At 47.5% G+C, this 15,857-nt stretch overlaps 1 protein-coding gene across 1 annotated transcript; it reads left to right on the forward strand.

The window, feature by feature from the left end:
- On the forward strand, positions 1 to 6,454 carry LOC121446286 (glutathione S-transferase Mu 1-like). Its single transcript, XM_041648817.1, has 8 exons — positions 1 to 116; positions 408 to 483; positions 892 to 956; positions 1,249 to 1,330; positions 1,429 to 1,529; positions 2,678 to 2,773; positions 2,861 to 2,971; positions 5,811 to 6,454. The coding sequence occupies exons 1-8, from the start codon at positions 81 to 83 to the stop codon at positions 5,898 to 5,900; spliced, it is 657 nt and encodes a 218-aa protein (XP_041504751.1). The 5' UTR covers positions 1 to 80; the 3' UTR covers positions 5,901 to 6,454.
- The last annotated feature ends 9,403 nt before the right edge of the window (positions 6,455 to 15,857 follow it).

A 15,857-nucleotide genomic window follows, 5' to 3' on the forward strand; every position in this document is an offset into this window, starting at 1 on the left:
AGTCTGCGTACTCTCACAGTTTGTCCAAAGGCCCAGATCAACCCCGTTAAAGCTAGTTTGAGAAGGCTACCGCCAGCACTATGCCTATGATCCTGGGATATTGGAATGTCCGTGGTGTAAGCGAGGGGGACTGGGACTTGAAGCAGGAAGTTCATAACAGCGGGGGGGCCTTTCTAGCAGAAGGGTACTCCTCGGCACTCACCCTCCCTCTAGGGTCTTCTGCCTGTAGTTCCCAGAGCTCAGGAGCATGCATGCTAGGGAGGCTGTGTGTGTGTAACGGTGCACATGTGCATGTATATGCACACTGCACGGTGTCTGTATTTGTGCAGTGTGTGGTCTCTATTGGAGAAGATGAAGTCATACGGTCCCCACAGTTTCTCACCTCTGTTTCTGATCTTCTCTCCCAGCTGACACAATCCATCCGCATGCTCCTGGAATACACAGACTCAAGTTATGAGGAGAAGAAATACAAAATGGGGGACGGTAATGACACCTTCCTGGCCAGTCACCTGTTTCCCTCTTGCCCGGTGATGTCCACCAACTCATGCCTCGCCCCTTATTCCTCAGACTGCAGCCCTCCTACCATAGTAGCTAGAGCCTGTTGCTTCCAAAAACCTCTTTGGGGGCTGAGTTAGGCTTTTCATGTAGATCACCAAGAATGGAGCTCCTGGTCCATCTGTATTTATAACCAGACTGGGTGCAGAATTGGGGTCCTATTGGGTCCAGGCTCTTCTTATTATCACTTGTTTATCTGCCTCTCCTCCATCTTGGGCAGTGACTCTGTGGGAGGTTGCAGACACCCTACCCGCCCACCTCAGGGGTTCTTGCTCCTGGTCTAATAGCAGGAGTAGGGTGGGCACTGGCTGACTTCTTTTCTCATTCTCACCACAGCTCCTGATTGTGACCAAAGCCAGTGGCTGAATGACAAATTCAAGCTGGGCCTGGACTTTCCCAATGTAGGTGCAGGGAAGGGAGGTTCGGGGAAGGCAGGGCATCCTCACCTCATCTCCTTGACTGGCTGAGGGGGTTTGGGGTCAGAGCTTCTGCTCTCCTGCTCCCATTCCTGGTGGCTGCACAGGGTGATGGGCTGTGTCCCAGCTCTTCCATTCAGTGTGCACTGTGTTCATGGAGGACTTCCCATGCTAGCCTCGCTGAATGCCAGGCCACATGGCCACGTGTCTGCCCTAACCCAGGGAAGTGAGGCTGGGACCTCATATCCCATTTGACTGTCCCTGCTTGTCTTTCCAGCTGCCCTACTTAATTGACGGGCCCCACAAGATCACCCAGAGCAATGCTATCCTGCGCTACATTGCCCGCAAGCACAACCTGTGTGAGTGGGGCTGGCTGCAGGGTGGGGCATGGGGGACAACCTCCATGTCTGGACTGGGGTGAGAGGCTAAGGGTGAGTCTGTGCTGTGTGTGCTGCAGGTGGGGAGACAGAGCAAGAGAGGATTCGTGCCGACATTGTGGAGAACCAGGTCATGGACCACCGCATGGAGCTCATCAGGCTCTGTTACAACCCTGACTTTGTGAGTTGCCCCTGGTGGAGCGGGCAGGGTTGGCAGCAGGACTGAAAGGCTTGCATTCAGATCTGCAGCCTCCTCCTTCAGTTAGTGAGTCTCCAAGCTCTCCTGTCTTACCAGCAGAGTGACCCTCATAACCCAGTGAGATAGCACATCGATATTGTGAAAATATTATTACTAGAGTAACCCTGCGAGATATGGTTGAGTTTCTGCGGGTGAGCAGTGGATCTAAGTCCATTATGTAGTTGTAAATCTGCGCCATGTCTGTGCTTGACGATTCCATGTTCATCTTACCCAGTGTTCATATAGCCTTCAGGATAAAGTTGGAGGATATGAGGATGCCCTGGTGGTTAAAATTACTTGTGGATCCTTAGTACCACATAATACCATAATCATAATAAATAAATAATAATCATAGTGGTTTGGGGGAGAAACAGGAGGATTTCTGGGGGCTTGCTGGCCAATGAGTCCAGCCGGTCTGTGAGCTCCAGATTCAATGAGAGGCTCTGTCTCAAAAAATAAGGTGGATGACAGTGATTGAGAAAGACCCCTGACATCAATATTGGACCTCCCACACCAACAGGCAGCAGTGTATCCCCAAATGATGCAAGGAGGTCATATATGCACACTGGTCTCACACATCTATCTCCCCATAGTTTTGCCTTAGGTATCAATAGAAACCAGAACATCTTCATAATGGCCGCTCAGGGTCAGCCAGAGGACTGCTTAACCTTCTTCCTTTCAGTATTAGTCACTGCTCAACACTGATGCAAGCTCCTCACTCGTGTGATGTGTTCTCATGGCCCCCCCAACCCCCAACCTAGTGTAACTGTCATCTCTTTATGTCCTTTGTGTCTGTGGCTCCACAGGATCTCTGAGCCCAGGATATGCAGGATACCCAGGAGGCCCTGGGTGTCACTCACAGCACCTGGTGTGGACTTCAGATTTCAGGGACAGTGAAATTCCTGTCTGACTTTCCATCACCTCTGACGTGAATTCTGCCACCAATAAAATAGTGATGCGTTAACTGGAAGCCCAGGCGCAGACCTGGCCCATTGTTGGGAAGGTGGTTCTTCTCTTGCACGGTGCTGGGAGCCCGAGCTCTCTGCTGGGACTCTGATCCTAAGGGTGGTGACAGCCGTTTTCTGTCTCAGGAGAAGCAGAAGCCAGAGTTCTTGAAGACCATCCCTGAGAAGATGAAGCTCTACTCAGAGTTCCTGGGCAAGCGGCCATGGTGTGCAGGGGACAAGGTAAAGAGAGGGAGGGAGGAGGGAAGGAGGAGTTGCTGTTCTTCCCAGGCATCACATTCCAGCACATTTACCCTTGGCTTCTTGCAGATTACCTATGTGGATTTCCTCCTCTATGATATTCTTGACCAGCACCGTATATTTCAGCCCCACTCCCTGGATGCCTTCCCAAACCTGAACGACTACATGGCCCGCTTTGAGGTGATGCTCTGATCTTGCTTCCCAGTGGATGTCCTATTTCCCTTCCCCTTTCCTGGATGCTTTTTTGTCTTAGTTAGGGTTTGTATTGCTGTGAAAAGACACTGTGACTTTGGCAACTCTTGTAAGAACAACATTTAATTCTTGGTGGCTTATCATTTTAGAGGTTTAGTCCATTATCATCATGGCGGGGGGCATAATGGCTGGGAGTATGGTGGCGTTCATGCAGACTTAGTGTTGAAGTAGTTGAGAATTCTACATCTTGATCTGAAGGCAACCAGAAGTGGTCTGACACACTAGGCAGTATCTTGAGCAAAGAAAACCTCCAAACCTACCCGCACAGGGACACACTGCCTCCAACCCCACCTCACCTACTCCAAACAGGCCACACCTTCTAATAGTGCCACTGCCTTTTGGAGTTTTTTTTTTTTTTTTCAAACCAGTACTTTCCACTTCCTGGCCCCCAAAGGCTGGTAGCCATATATCATAATGCAAAAAATACGTTCAGTCTGACTTCAAGAGTCCTCATTTAAAAGTCTAAAATTCAGACTCTCTTCTGAGAGTCGTACAGTCTCTTAACTTTAATCTCCTATAAAATCAAAATCAGAAAACAGATCACACGCTTCCAAAGTGTAATGGCACAGGATATACATTACCATTCTAAAACACAGGGAAGGGAGCATAGGAGGAAATACTGGACCAAAGCAAGACCGAAAACCAGCTGGGCAAACTCAAAACTCTGCCTCCCCTTGTCTGATGTCAAAGCACTCTTCAGATTTCCAGTAAGACCGCCCTGCTCCAAAAAGTCCACACTTCCTAATAGTGTCACTCCCTTTGGGGGCCATTTTCTTTCAGACCACCACACTTTTCTACTCCTTGGAATGGAAATGAAGAATAGTTGGCATTTGTTGAGCACTGAACTGTGTTGAGTTCTTAGATCTACTGCGTGAAATTTATCTACAGCCTACATGTTGTGTAGAAATATCAGCTCCAGTGGACTGTTAAGACAGCTAACTGTAGAGGCTGTCTTTTCTCAGGGAACCAGTTCCATTGGAGGAGGTTGTGTTTGTTACCGTGTGTGCGTCTAGCTCCCAAGGACAGAGGACTGTAGATCTCACTGATGCCAAAGGAAAGAAGTCATGGTTGCCATGGAGCCTGGATTTTCCAGCCCTGAGGCCTATGGTGTTTCATGACATGCCAGCAGTGTATAGCAAATGCCATTCAGAGTGGGAAATACGGCAGGACTGATGTGTAGTGCCAAGACACAGTCTGCATGTCTGGCCTGTCCAACTCTTTGCCCGATCAGATCCCTGACTGGGGAAGCCCTGGGACCCAGGGCTACAGCTGGTGCCCTGCTGCGTGTACAGTTTGCTGCTGTTGGAGGCTGATATCGTGAATTGTTCAGTGTTTAGGTATCCTGTTTCTTTCCCTTCATCTTTCTTCTCAGCAGCAGCTTGATGCTTTACTGTGAAAGGGGATTTTGCTGTCATTTTCTTTTCACCTTCTCTAGTGTCTCTATATGTGGCACTGTTTTCATCTCCGTGGTACTTGGAAGGATGCATCTCCACCCAGGGATGCTGAGTGGCAGATGTGCCTGACTATGAGGTACATGTGATAGCCACAGACCCCACTTTACTAGAGATTTGGGGGAGCTAGGCTGTAGTCCACTGGGAATCTTCGCATGGGATCTTTTTTTCTGTCCTCACTGCCCAACAAGCGATAGCGATGTGTTTTGTTAGTGTCCATCAGGCTGCTCAGTTCTGGAGACTGTGGAAGAACTGACTGTATAGCACAGTGGGAGAATGTGGGAGGCTGCAGTACAAGGCCAGCGAGGCCTGCTCACTTGGGTACAGGCAGCCTGAATGCTTCACAGCTTATGTAGGCTGTGTGCTGGGAAGATGGCACACAGCACGGTACCCTCTGCGGCCCTTCTCTAGTGGGGCTGGGGACAGTAGGATGGACACACTGAGTATGCATTCGACTGCCAGGTTTTAACGTTTGGATTTTCCTACTTCAAGAGAATGACCGAGGTCACTCCATTCTCTCCTTACTGGCTCAGGCATCCCTACTCTCATTAAGTCAGGATTTGCTGAGATACTGGGTATTCTTTGTTCTCTTCCAAACTACACAGGCATGTTACTGGTGCCTTTGCCTTTCTTGGTCTTTCCTCTATGTGGAATAACAGGCAAGAAGGAGCCTGCTAGAAAAAAGAAAAGAAACGAAGCCGGGCGGTGGTGGCGCACGCCTTTAATCCCAGCACTCGGGAGGCAGAGGCAGGTGGATCTCTGTGAGTTCGAGGCCAGCCTGGTCTACAAGAGCTAGTTCCAGGACAGGAACCAAAAGCTATGGTGAAACCCTGTCTCCGGGGGGGGAAAAAAAAAAGGCAGCAGGGTGCAGGGGCGGGGGAGGGAGAAGGAGTATTTATATAAACAGAGACTGACAAGGGATATCCTGCTTGGGGAGTGAGCCAAAAGAGCCTGGATGGAAGATGCAGGGAAGATGCAGAGGTCCTCCCGCTCAGACAGGGTTATAGACCACTGTCTTTCCAGCTGTGTGAGCTGGAGGGAAGCACTTGGCCTCTGAGTGTGTCCCTCCTGTTGAAGGCAGAGCAGACGCTGTTCCATGGGATTTTGTGGATCGCTCCCTCTCTATCTGCCCCACAACTGCAGATGGACACACAGCTGACAGCGGTGTTCGGTTTCTCCTTCCCTGCTGGAAGTCGAAGCTTCCCTTACCAGCGCTGGGCACCTGGGCAGCTCGTGCTGTGCTTGGGTTCTTAGAGGAAAACCTGTGCACCCAGTGGGCTACAGATCCTGAATTTCTGCCTTCTCCTCCCCTACAGGGCCTGAAGAAGATATCTGACTACATGAAAAGCAGCCGCTTTATCTACAAACCATTCTATGTATCGCTGGCCTATTGGAACCCAAAATAGGACTACAAAACCCAGACCTCTGGGAATATTCATGACCACCCTGCTGGCTCTGGCTCTTGGCCATGGCTGTGTGTCCCCACCAAATATTGTTTCCGTCTACTTTTTGTTTCTTTTTTTTTGTTGTTTGATTTTTCGAGACAGGGTTTCTCCATAGCTTTTGGTTCTTGTCCTGGATCTAGCTCTTGTAGACCAGGCTGGCCTCGAACTCACAGAGATCCGCCTGCCTCTGCCTCCCGAGTGCTGGGATTAAAGGCGTGCGCCACCACCGCCCGGCTTCCGTCTACTTTTTACTCCCGATTCCTCCATTTCTTCTTACAAGCCCTTCCTTCAGTCAAGCCTCTGGATCCTTGGACTCCCCATTTCTTCATCGGTCTCCTGCTCCTATTCCTTTGCCCTGCCCTGCATCCAGCCTTTCCTCCTTGCTGCTTGGAGGAATGTACCAGACCCCAGAATCCCCAGTAAGGCCTGAGAGATCAGACCTGCCTGTGTGCTGGCCCTGGTCTTCAGAGTGAGCAACTGAGCCCTGTCTCATCCCCAGTAAAGTCTGAATGACATTTGTTCTGTGTCTTGTTTTGCTGACTGTGACTGACTCTCAGGACCAACCCTGTTGACTTTTGGGTGGTCTCTCTTTCTGTCGCACTCATCAGCTTTCCTAAGCTGATCACACAACCCTTGTTTGCGTTCTCAGCCTTCCTGTCCATAAACATCCCCTACTGCCTGCAACTGATGTAGGAGTCTTTCCCTCCACTCAAGCCAAAGTGAACTGAAGAATTGCTTTCTTTCTCCTTCTCCATTTTAAATTGCTTTTTAAAGATCTATTTCTTTCTATTTTATGTGTGTGAGCACTACACGGGTACCTGGTGCCTGCAGATGCCGGAAGAGGCCATCAGACTCCTGGAGCTGGACGGACAGATGTGCACGTGGGCGCTGGGGCAGAACCACTCAATGAGCAGGGGACTCTTAACCTCTGACCCACGTCTCCAGCCTCTGGCTGTCCGGGGTTTTGGTCCAGGATCTCATGTCCCCCACACTGACTGAGTTCTCACTCACTATGTGGCTGAGATGGCCCTTAATCTCATAATTCTCCTTTTTATGCTTCCCGAATACTGGGACCACAGGTGTGTACCACAGTGCCAACTCTGGATTGTTCATCTTTGATATGCATGGCCAGGCTTGGCACATGGTTGATGAATCTGAAAATTTGGAATTTGAATCAGTTATCTTCATAGAAGTTTGGTCCTCCTTGTAGTTTGAAGGCGGTGGAAGGAAAAATCACACTATACAACAGAACTCATGTGGGAGTTTTATTGGGTGGAAGGGAGGGGGCGCAGACATGGCCTTTGTGGTAAGAGTGGAAGAGAGAGCAGGAGGCAGGGGGAGCATGTCTTTTATAAGGGGACCTAGGTCATGAGCACAGGATATGGCTGTAGCTGATGATGCATCCTGCCAGGTCCCCAAGGACAAGCCAGTGCAAATTGTTGAGTGCTAACATTCTTCCCTGCCGTTTATTATAAAAGGTAAGGAGATAGAAAGGGATAACAGGTAAGGGAGGAGTGAGGGCATTGTGTTCTTGAGACCTTGGGGCGTCAGCATTTTCTGGGGAGACTTGAGGAAGCTGGTACGCTTGCCAAGTCCTGGGTTAGCTGGTTGTTTCACTGCTGTCTAGGCTTTGTAGGACTGTCCAGTGCCAGGAAAGAGCAGGTCTAGCTGAAGCAGTCTGCATGGTTGAACCGCTTGGGATTAGCCACTTTGAAGCTGTCCTGGATACAGATTAAGGGGACACCTGGACCTGGTAAAATTCTGGGAGATCAGAAGAGAAAGTTAAGTTTAGAGGGATTTTTCTCCCTTAGTGTAATGGTAAAAATAAAATGGTGCTGTTCCCTGAGGGGTGGCAGTGGGCAGCCGGCAGCTATGAGGAGCAGTAGGTCCCAGGCAGGGAGCCAGGCAGTGGTTGAGAGACCTGCAGCGAGTGAGAGACAGAGACCAATAGACATGCCATGCATAGCGAGGTTGGATATTTATTTAGTGGGTTATGGAAGGGGAAAGGGAAGAAGGGGGAGGAGGAGGAGGGCCGGTGGGAAGGAGAGGAGAAGCTACCTCTGCGGGAGAAACTTAGGCTATTGATTGGCAGTGCTTACTCTGGAGTGCATTCCCACTGTTGAACCTGTACTGAAATTCACTCAATAGAAGCAGCAGGATACTCACGCCTCCGTGCCCAGTGCAGCTGATTGCAAGAGGCTGCAGGAAATGCACAGCAGTGACTAATGCTTAGCAAGTCGACCCACCAAACATAAACTCCCTGTTGAAGCCCCATTTGGCAAAGCCGTGAACGTAAATGCCTAGCTCTTTCCGTCCATAAACAGCTCAGAAGAGGATTCTCATAAATCAGGCATGGAAAAATGAGCCCCTGAGGAGGAAGACGGCTTGGCAGAGGAGGTAATAGAGTGTCATACCCCCGACCACCTTCCTCTTCAGCGCTTAATCATGCATCCCAAATGGACCCCTGAGAAACGTAAAGAGTAACAAAGAGGACCTCTGAGTTTCGCTGAAGTTGTAGGTCGGAATCACGGACAGACTCTAACAGGCAGATTTTACTGGCTCCTTTCACGGGAAAACCCCACTGCTATTTCATTCAGGTTCTGTGAAAAAGACAGCAAGATACTGTAATCTTATTTAGCTTCATCAGCTATGCCTACTTGTAAATAACTCTATACAACCCCCGGAGAACGTAAATAAAAATTAATGGAATTTGCTGTGCTCTCACAGCCCCTGGAGGCTCTGATCGCTCCGCAAACAGAGTTTTCAATGTAATGATTCGCTAGATACGAAAGAGTTAACTTCTGAACTGCTGTGGAGCTCAGAGCCGGAACAGCTGTTTATTTTCATAACAGAGCTTGGTTGCACTAGAGAGTTCCTCTCGCTAAATTACAAATGCAAAAAATGATTCACAACCCTCATTTCCACCATTCTGGACTTGTTTCTCCAACTGCCTTCTCCCTTATTGCTCTAAAAACGTCTCTTTCTTCTCTCTTTCTGAGTAAACGTAGCTAACAGTTTTCTGTTTATAAAAAGTCATGAGCACGTAAGAAAGTTTCTATCTATCTGGTCTCTTTGTGTCTCTGCGATTTTTCTCCCTGCGTGTGTTTGCAGTCTCCTGCGCCTGCGTCTCCGCCCCGCCCACCCCTCCCCATCCGTCTCTCTTTGCTCTTGGGGTTTCTTTCCCTGGCTGTCCCAGCTTCCTCTGATCCCAGCGGCCCCGCCAAAGCTCTCTGCTCTATACTTCCCTGATGCCATGCTGAAATTTTACCCATCCACAACGGGCTGCTTTATTTGAAAGTCTATTTTTCTTCTTCTTAAAATGTCTGTCTGCTCTGTAGGTATGGGTGAAAATGTGGTCACAGTGCTCGCCTAGTCTTCTGACGGGTTTTGAATGTTTGAATTTGAGTGTTCCATGATTTTGTTCGCAGCTCAGACGTACACACTGTACACACCGTTGACTACCTCCTGTGTCTGAGCGTTCCAATTCTCATTTATGCCTGAAAATCTTTCCTCATATTGTTTTGGTTTCCTTACTATGCTTATTTTATTTCACGACGCACTCGCTATAAAAGGATGTATAGGATTGCCGGTCTCCCTATATATTGTTTTTATGATTAAAAGCTTTCATTTCAATGCTAAAAGAACTTCAGTTCAGAATTATTATGTTTTTAGGCTAAGTCTATCAGGGACAAACAAAAGTCTAAATTCATAAAGACAACTAGCTTATATTATAAACTGGTAAGAATAAATTGACTTTAATTGTGAACTGTTGAGGATGATTAGGGATGCAGGTATGCAGGTTGATGAGTGGTCATCCTTTGGTTTTACACTTTCGGGTCCTTTAGATTATATTTCCAATTTCCAGGCCTAAAAATAATTTGCCTTGCAACCACATTCCAAAAAGAGGATACCTCAGCAAGCAGGTTTCAAAGTAACTTTTTACTGAAAGGATTAAAGACGTTTCAGGGTTTCTTTCTCTTGCCATTCTGCTGTTACACTGAGACTCCAGAGGTTCATAGTTTGGACAGTAATAAAATCCACTAATCTGGCTCTGACAAATACCACCACTATTTTAATAACCACAAATAGTAATAATGCTGCGGAATTTTTGTCTCTTTACAACGGTACTTAGAAGCTCCTAAGATCGACTTGAATTCAGTAACGCTTACGGGTGGAGACCCAGCTGCCATTTGTTTCCCCACCAACCTATTTCTTTAAAGGGTTCTCTCTCTGTCTCTCTCTGTCTGTATCCCCCCCACCCCCCGCCCCGAATATTGGAACCTCTCTTTCTCATCTGCTAGGACCTTGCACTTAAAAATTCCAAAAGTTGTAGGTAGCCGGAAGTTGTCGAAGTTGCAGGAGCACGTCCTGAGCAGGTTCCTATGCCAGCGGCTGCGTCATAGATCCTGGCCTTTGTCAGGCAGTGCCCATGACCTCCCTGTACCAGACAGCACCTCTGGATGAAGACCCTGATGGGTGGTGTCTTCATACTCACTGCCTGTTGGCTCCTACTATAGTTAAGAAACCAGCAAGCACAGGATTGCAGGAAGAAATGAGGAATCAAAAGATAAAGGTCGGAAGATAAAAGTTGATAGAAGTGAAATGTTCGGTGAATCTGGTAGCCAACATTTGTTAAATTGTAACTAAGAGACAAAGAAGAAAGGTGGCAGAGGATGGAATGAGGCCAGGAGTGGCTGTGATAAGGGCAGTGGGGAGAATAAAGTGACTGCACTGTACTATAGTGTCCACGGGTCTGGAATAGCCGCTGGCAAAGGCTCCCCAGGTGGGGCCAGTACTGAGGCCTTGCAGGCCATGGTCTCTCCTGTGTAGCTCTTCCCTCTGCAGTTAGAATGGAGAAGCAACAATAAAGCCTTGTCCAGGGAGGTGCAAGTCTCTAATCCTGGTGCTCCAGAGGCAGAGCCAGACAGATCTCTGTGAGTTCGAAGTCAGCCTGGTATACAAAGTACTCACTCTCCGTCTCAGGACAGTCATTGCTATGAGAGACCCTGTCTAAAACAAAACCAACTGAATAATCAACCAAAATACCAACACCACCACCATCACCACCACCAACAACAAAATAATAAAGCAAATCTTCTGAAGGAATTTTCTGAATCGAGAGTCCATTTCTCAAGTGACAAAATACTAGCAAAATCACTCACTTCACCGTGTGTGTATGTGTGTGTGAGTGAGTGTGTGTGTGTACAAGCGCCACGGTTGTTTGTTGGGGTCCTCCTCAGTGACTGTCCATCTTCTTTCCTTGAAACATTTCTGAATCCCCAGGGCTCTGACTGGAGTGAACCAGGTTGAATCAGGACCAGGACTCTGCGGTTCCTATGAACCCATACCTGTTTCCCTTTTGATCTCCTGTAGGTACTTACAATCCAGGTCATTATCCATATTGGTGCCACTGTCCTTCCAAACTCCAACTGTATCAGGTGAACATTGTTCTGAGGGCCCACCCACCTCAAGACAGTGTCTGTTTTTCCCAAGTGGACCTTCAGTTCCCAGAGATCAAAGTCTGTCCTGAACCCTCTGTCCTGTCTGATGTAGTTCGTGCCTTGACTTGTGCCAAGGACTCTGGTCAAGTGGGTTCACACTATCTGAATTTCCAGATTGGACAGGGTCAATCAATGAAAACAAGAATTCCAGGACGAACTGTCACGGAACCCTGGATTATGAACTCTGCAAGCCTCTTCCAGTGCAATCCCTCTTACACCCCCATGAATCAGCATATTTTCCTAGCAGGTGGCTCAGACATTTGCCTTTTGGTCTGCTGCTGTGTGTAATGCTGTTCTCAGGGTCAAAAGGACCCACGTTCCTCTCCGTCCCTTCTTTAAGTCTCAATTATCCCTCTACTTTATAGGAATCTTCCCAAATGTTTATTTCATCCTCCTGAAATCTTACTCGATAAAACTCTTGGTCTTTGAGGAACAGGTTATTTCCTTGCTTTTTCAGTCTGTCCGTGACAGGATGCAGTCATGTTTGTTCACACCTCGTGAGTTCAACCCGCAGGTGATAGTTTGCATCAGTGGGAACACACTCAGGGACAACAATTAAAATTCCTTTTAATTTTGTTATGCTGTTTTTCCTTTCTCAGATTAAAATATTGTTTCTAATTTTTGTTAAAAAATTTGTATTGTGTGTGTCTGTGTGGTTGTGCATGAATGCTTATGTGAACCCCAAAGGCAAGAAGAGGTGGTCAGCTCCTCTGGAGCTCCTGTTACAGGTGTCTGTGAGCCATCCTAGGTGGGTGGAGCCAAACTCTGGTCGTCTTCAATAGCAGCAGGTGTCTTAATGGCTGAGCCATCTCTTTGGTCATATAGTTTGTTCAAACTCGCTATATCCCATGCTGGTCTCCAACCAATATGGAGCCCTGGCTGACCTCAAACTCACGGCTATGTCTCTAGATCATTCACCCAAGTGCTGGAAAAGGCCATGGAAGGGCTCTAAGCTTGGGGTCACTACTTCCTTAGACTTTAGTCTATGGGGAGTCATGCCTCTAGACTAGAGCTTACTACTTCCCTACTCAGGGATTGGTCCGTTTTTCCTGCTCAGGGATTGGCTGGTTTCATGTCAGGGGCAGAGATAGCTCTGATTTCTTTCTTTCTATCTTTTTGGTTCCAATTTTAGGGTCAGGGTGAATTTCTTTAACAGACTCTGATTATAGGGGCAAAATGTGTTCTTTTGGCTCTGGTTAGGGACTTGGGGTGTTTTTGCTCTGACTCTGGGTTCAGGAATAAAGTGTTTCTTTTGCTGTCTAGGGTCCCAAATCCAGGGTGTGTTTGTTTCATTGGCTCTGGTCTCAGAACCCGGGATGCTCACGGATTGTGCTAGGGCTATGGATGACAGATCTGCTGGGTTCTGGGTTGTTTACAGGAACATGTCTAGGTATGTAGAGAGAGATAGATTGGGCCTCCTGCAGGAGGGCAGGACCTCCTTGAGCCCAGGGACCCCACAGAGGGGCACCCACAGAGCCACACTAACCTGAGTCCTGTCCCACTGCCGAGCTGTGTCAAAGAAGGAAGTTAATTAAGCGTTCTTGGACCCCCACGTTCCCTCCTGATAAGAGAAGAGACACATTTTGCAGGATTCCTGAGTGGGGCCCCATGTCTGTATTTAGCTCTCTAGTGTGTAGAAAGCGCCTTGCAGAGGGTCTTACCTGCCCTTTGGACACAGCCATTCTGTTGATCTCTGTGTCCTTCCCCTCCCTCCAACTCTACCTTCCCACTGCTGATGCTCCAATGCTCTGTCTGAACAATTTTTATGAAGACACAGTAAGTACGCCTTCTCTGTGGTGCCTAGGTGTGGACTTAGGCACAGACCAGTGATTGACAGTCATCCTCATCTTGCTGCCTCCCAGGTGACCTTTCACCAGACCTGAGAGAAGCTCAGGACAACCGATGCGCCATGTAAGTTTTAGGCAAACTTTGTAATTCCGTAGAGCCAGTTTCTGAAAAACAGTCTGTGCAAGAGAAAATCGCTATTTAATATGCATTTTTTGCCTCATTTAAGCCTTAAATTTTGAAATCCCTATTTTGCTGTATTTGTTAGATGCAGTTGATTGTAGCATTAACATGCATCTATGAAAAAAATGGATCCTTGATTTTGAAATTATTTGTTTAGATTTATATATCTTTTTTTTTCTGTCTCCCGATATATATTAACGTGGAATCTTCCCCACCTTCATGTAGAGGCAAGGTCTTACATCCCAGGCCTGACTCAGAGCTGCTGTGGAGCTGAAGGTGATCTTGAGCATCTTTCTGTCTCCTCCATACCATGAGCACGAGGACTACAGGTGGGCATCACCATGCCTGTTCTCTGATTTTCTTGGGATTGAACACAAGCCATTGTGCAAGCCAGGCAAGCTCTGAACACTTGGGCCACTTCTTCAGCACCTGGAATTTCTGTCTCTTTTTTTTTTCTCTTGTTGGAGTTATGCTCTATCAATTTTGCTAACATTTTATGGTATGATTACTGGGTTCTTGTGAATATTGAAGAAAGTTTCAGTATTTTCCTTCTCTGCACAATTTTGTTTCCTACAGTTTTATTTTACTGTAAACTTGGCTGCTTTTCTGCCACTTTGAAACCTTAATACTTTTAAACTCACATTTTCTCTCTTTCTCTTTCATTTCTATCTGTCCCGTTTTCCCTCTCTTTTTCCTCTATCCCACCAGCCTCCCTCCCTCCCTCTGTCTCTTCCTGCCTTCCCTCCCTCCTTCCTATCTTCTTCATGGATCTGGGATTATACACAGGGACACCTCCCTGCCACAGTTGTACCTCCCCCCTACATCTAACGCTATAAAAACCCAATGGGTGGAGACAAGATGCCAAGATGGTTTCTGTTTCTTAGGGGATTAATTTGTCATCATCTCAGATTGCCTGCTCTCTGATGAAAGTACACCATGAAAATTCAATTCCTGTCTCTGCTCAGTGGTGCCAGCAGCACGGGCTCCCTTATTCTGGTTTTACATCCCCAACCCTTTACCCATTCTTACTATCATAAGGATGGAGGACAGTCTTTGTCTCAGCTCTGAGCTGCCCATGTCTGGGACACGGTGATAGTTGTTTCCTTATTTCCTACAGAAAAGAGAAAGTATTTCCTTCATTTCCTGAGTTTTCTGGACAGTCAGCAAGTCAGAGACTTTCAGGAAGTTTCCACGTGGCAGAGATCCCTAAACTGGTTTACTGGTACCCATTTCTCTTTTGTCTTTAAAAATCAGGAAGCCAGTGTAGGTAGAATTTTGTGAATTTGCGTTGACAATGTTAGAATGTCACCCACGTGGCTTTCCTAATTTCACAGACTGAAGACAGCCAGCCTCTGCCTGTCCCCTGCACCCGCACCAACCTCTGCACACTCCCCAGGGCAAGCCTTCATATCCTGTGGACCAAGTAAAAGGTAACTTGATCCCGAAATGTTCTTTGTGCAGAGCACAGGCCTTGTCCTTTGACTTGCAAACCCATTTTAGTCTCCACTTCCGTCATTTGTTTTTCATTGTTTCTGATAAGTTTCTGTAAACAAGGTGATGTCACCCTTTGGTCCACTAAAATCAAGCCTCTTGATTTTGAAAGCTGCGCCTTCAAGTGAAAAAGCAGACAGGTGGGACCCTGCTGTTGGTAGGACATTGTCCTTATGAAGGTTACCGCAGGATGCTTACTTACCCCAGGCCATTTGAGCTACCCTGTCATATCCAGACACTCATGTGTCAGGAGCCTGGGCAAGGTCCAGAATCAGGGATCCACACAGATGAGGGTCTAGCTTTGGACTTCTAGTGTCCTGTGAGAGTGTTCCAGGCTCGTGTGTGGACAGCATCCTGTTGTCCCTTGACAGCAAGCTTCTTGGAACACATGCTCTCCCACTCCATCACCCCTGACCTGTGAGCTCTTTGCTTCTTTGCACTGTGCTGGTTCTGATATCTGACTGTTGCTCATGGCTGTGACTTTCCTCAGGTTTCTGACTCCCTTTGTTCTTGAAATTAAATTCATAAACACTGCCAAAACACTGATTAATTTATGATTGATGACCAGAAGGACTGGGTTCCCAAATCTCCTAAAGGAAAATACAGAGACTGTTTACTCTTCTGTTTGTCCCTGCCCTGAGGTTGTTTCCAGGTCACCAACTGTTTCTGTCACTGGAGTCTGTGTGAACAATTGGTAGCTGTGTAACCAACTGGCAGAGCCCTTTCTTCGAGGATACGTGCTAGATTAAGGTTTCAAATTTGGGTCTCTTCTTTTTCTCCTTAAGCCTCCCAGAATGACAGATTCCCACAGTCTGAGTTTAAAAACCTAGCTCTGCCAAGCAAAGGAAGAACATCCTTGCCCTTTAATTATCTGGTTAGTCTCCAGGGAAAGTGCCAGTTTCTGGAGCATCCAGCAGGTGGCGATGGCGGCAGTTGCTAAGAGAGTTTGGAGCAGCAG

This window comes from Microtus oregoni, unplaced genomic scaffold (genome assembly GCF_018167655.1).
Source record: "Microtus oregoni isolate MIOR12 unplaced genomic scaffold, Mior012 000000F_ref0000247, whole genome shotgun sequence".
In the NCBI taxonomy this organism is placed as follows: Eukaryota; Metazoa; Chordata; class Mammalia; order Rodentia; family Cricetidae; genus Microtus; species Microtus oregoni.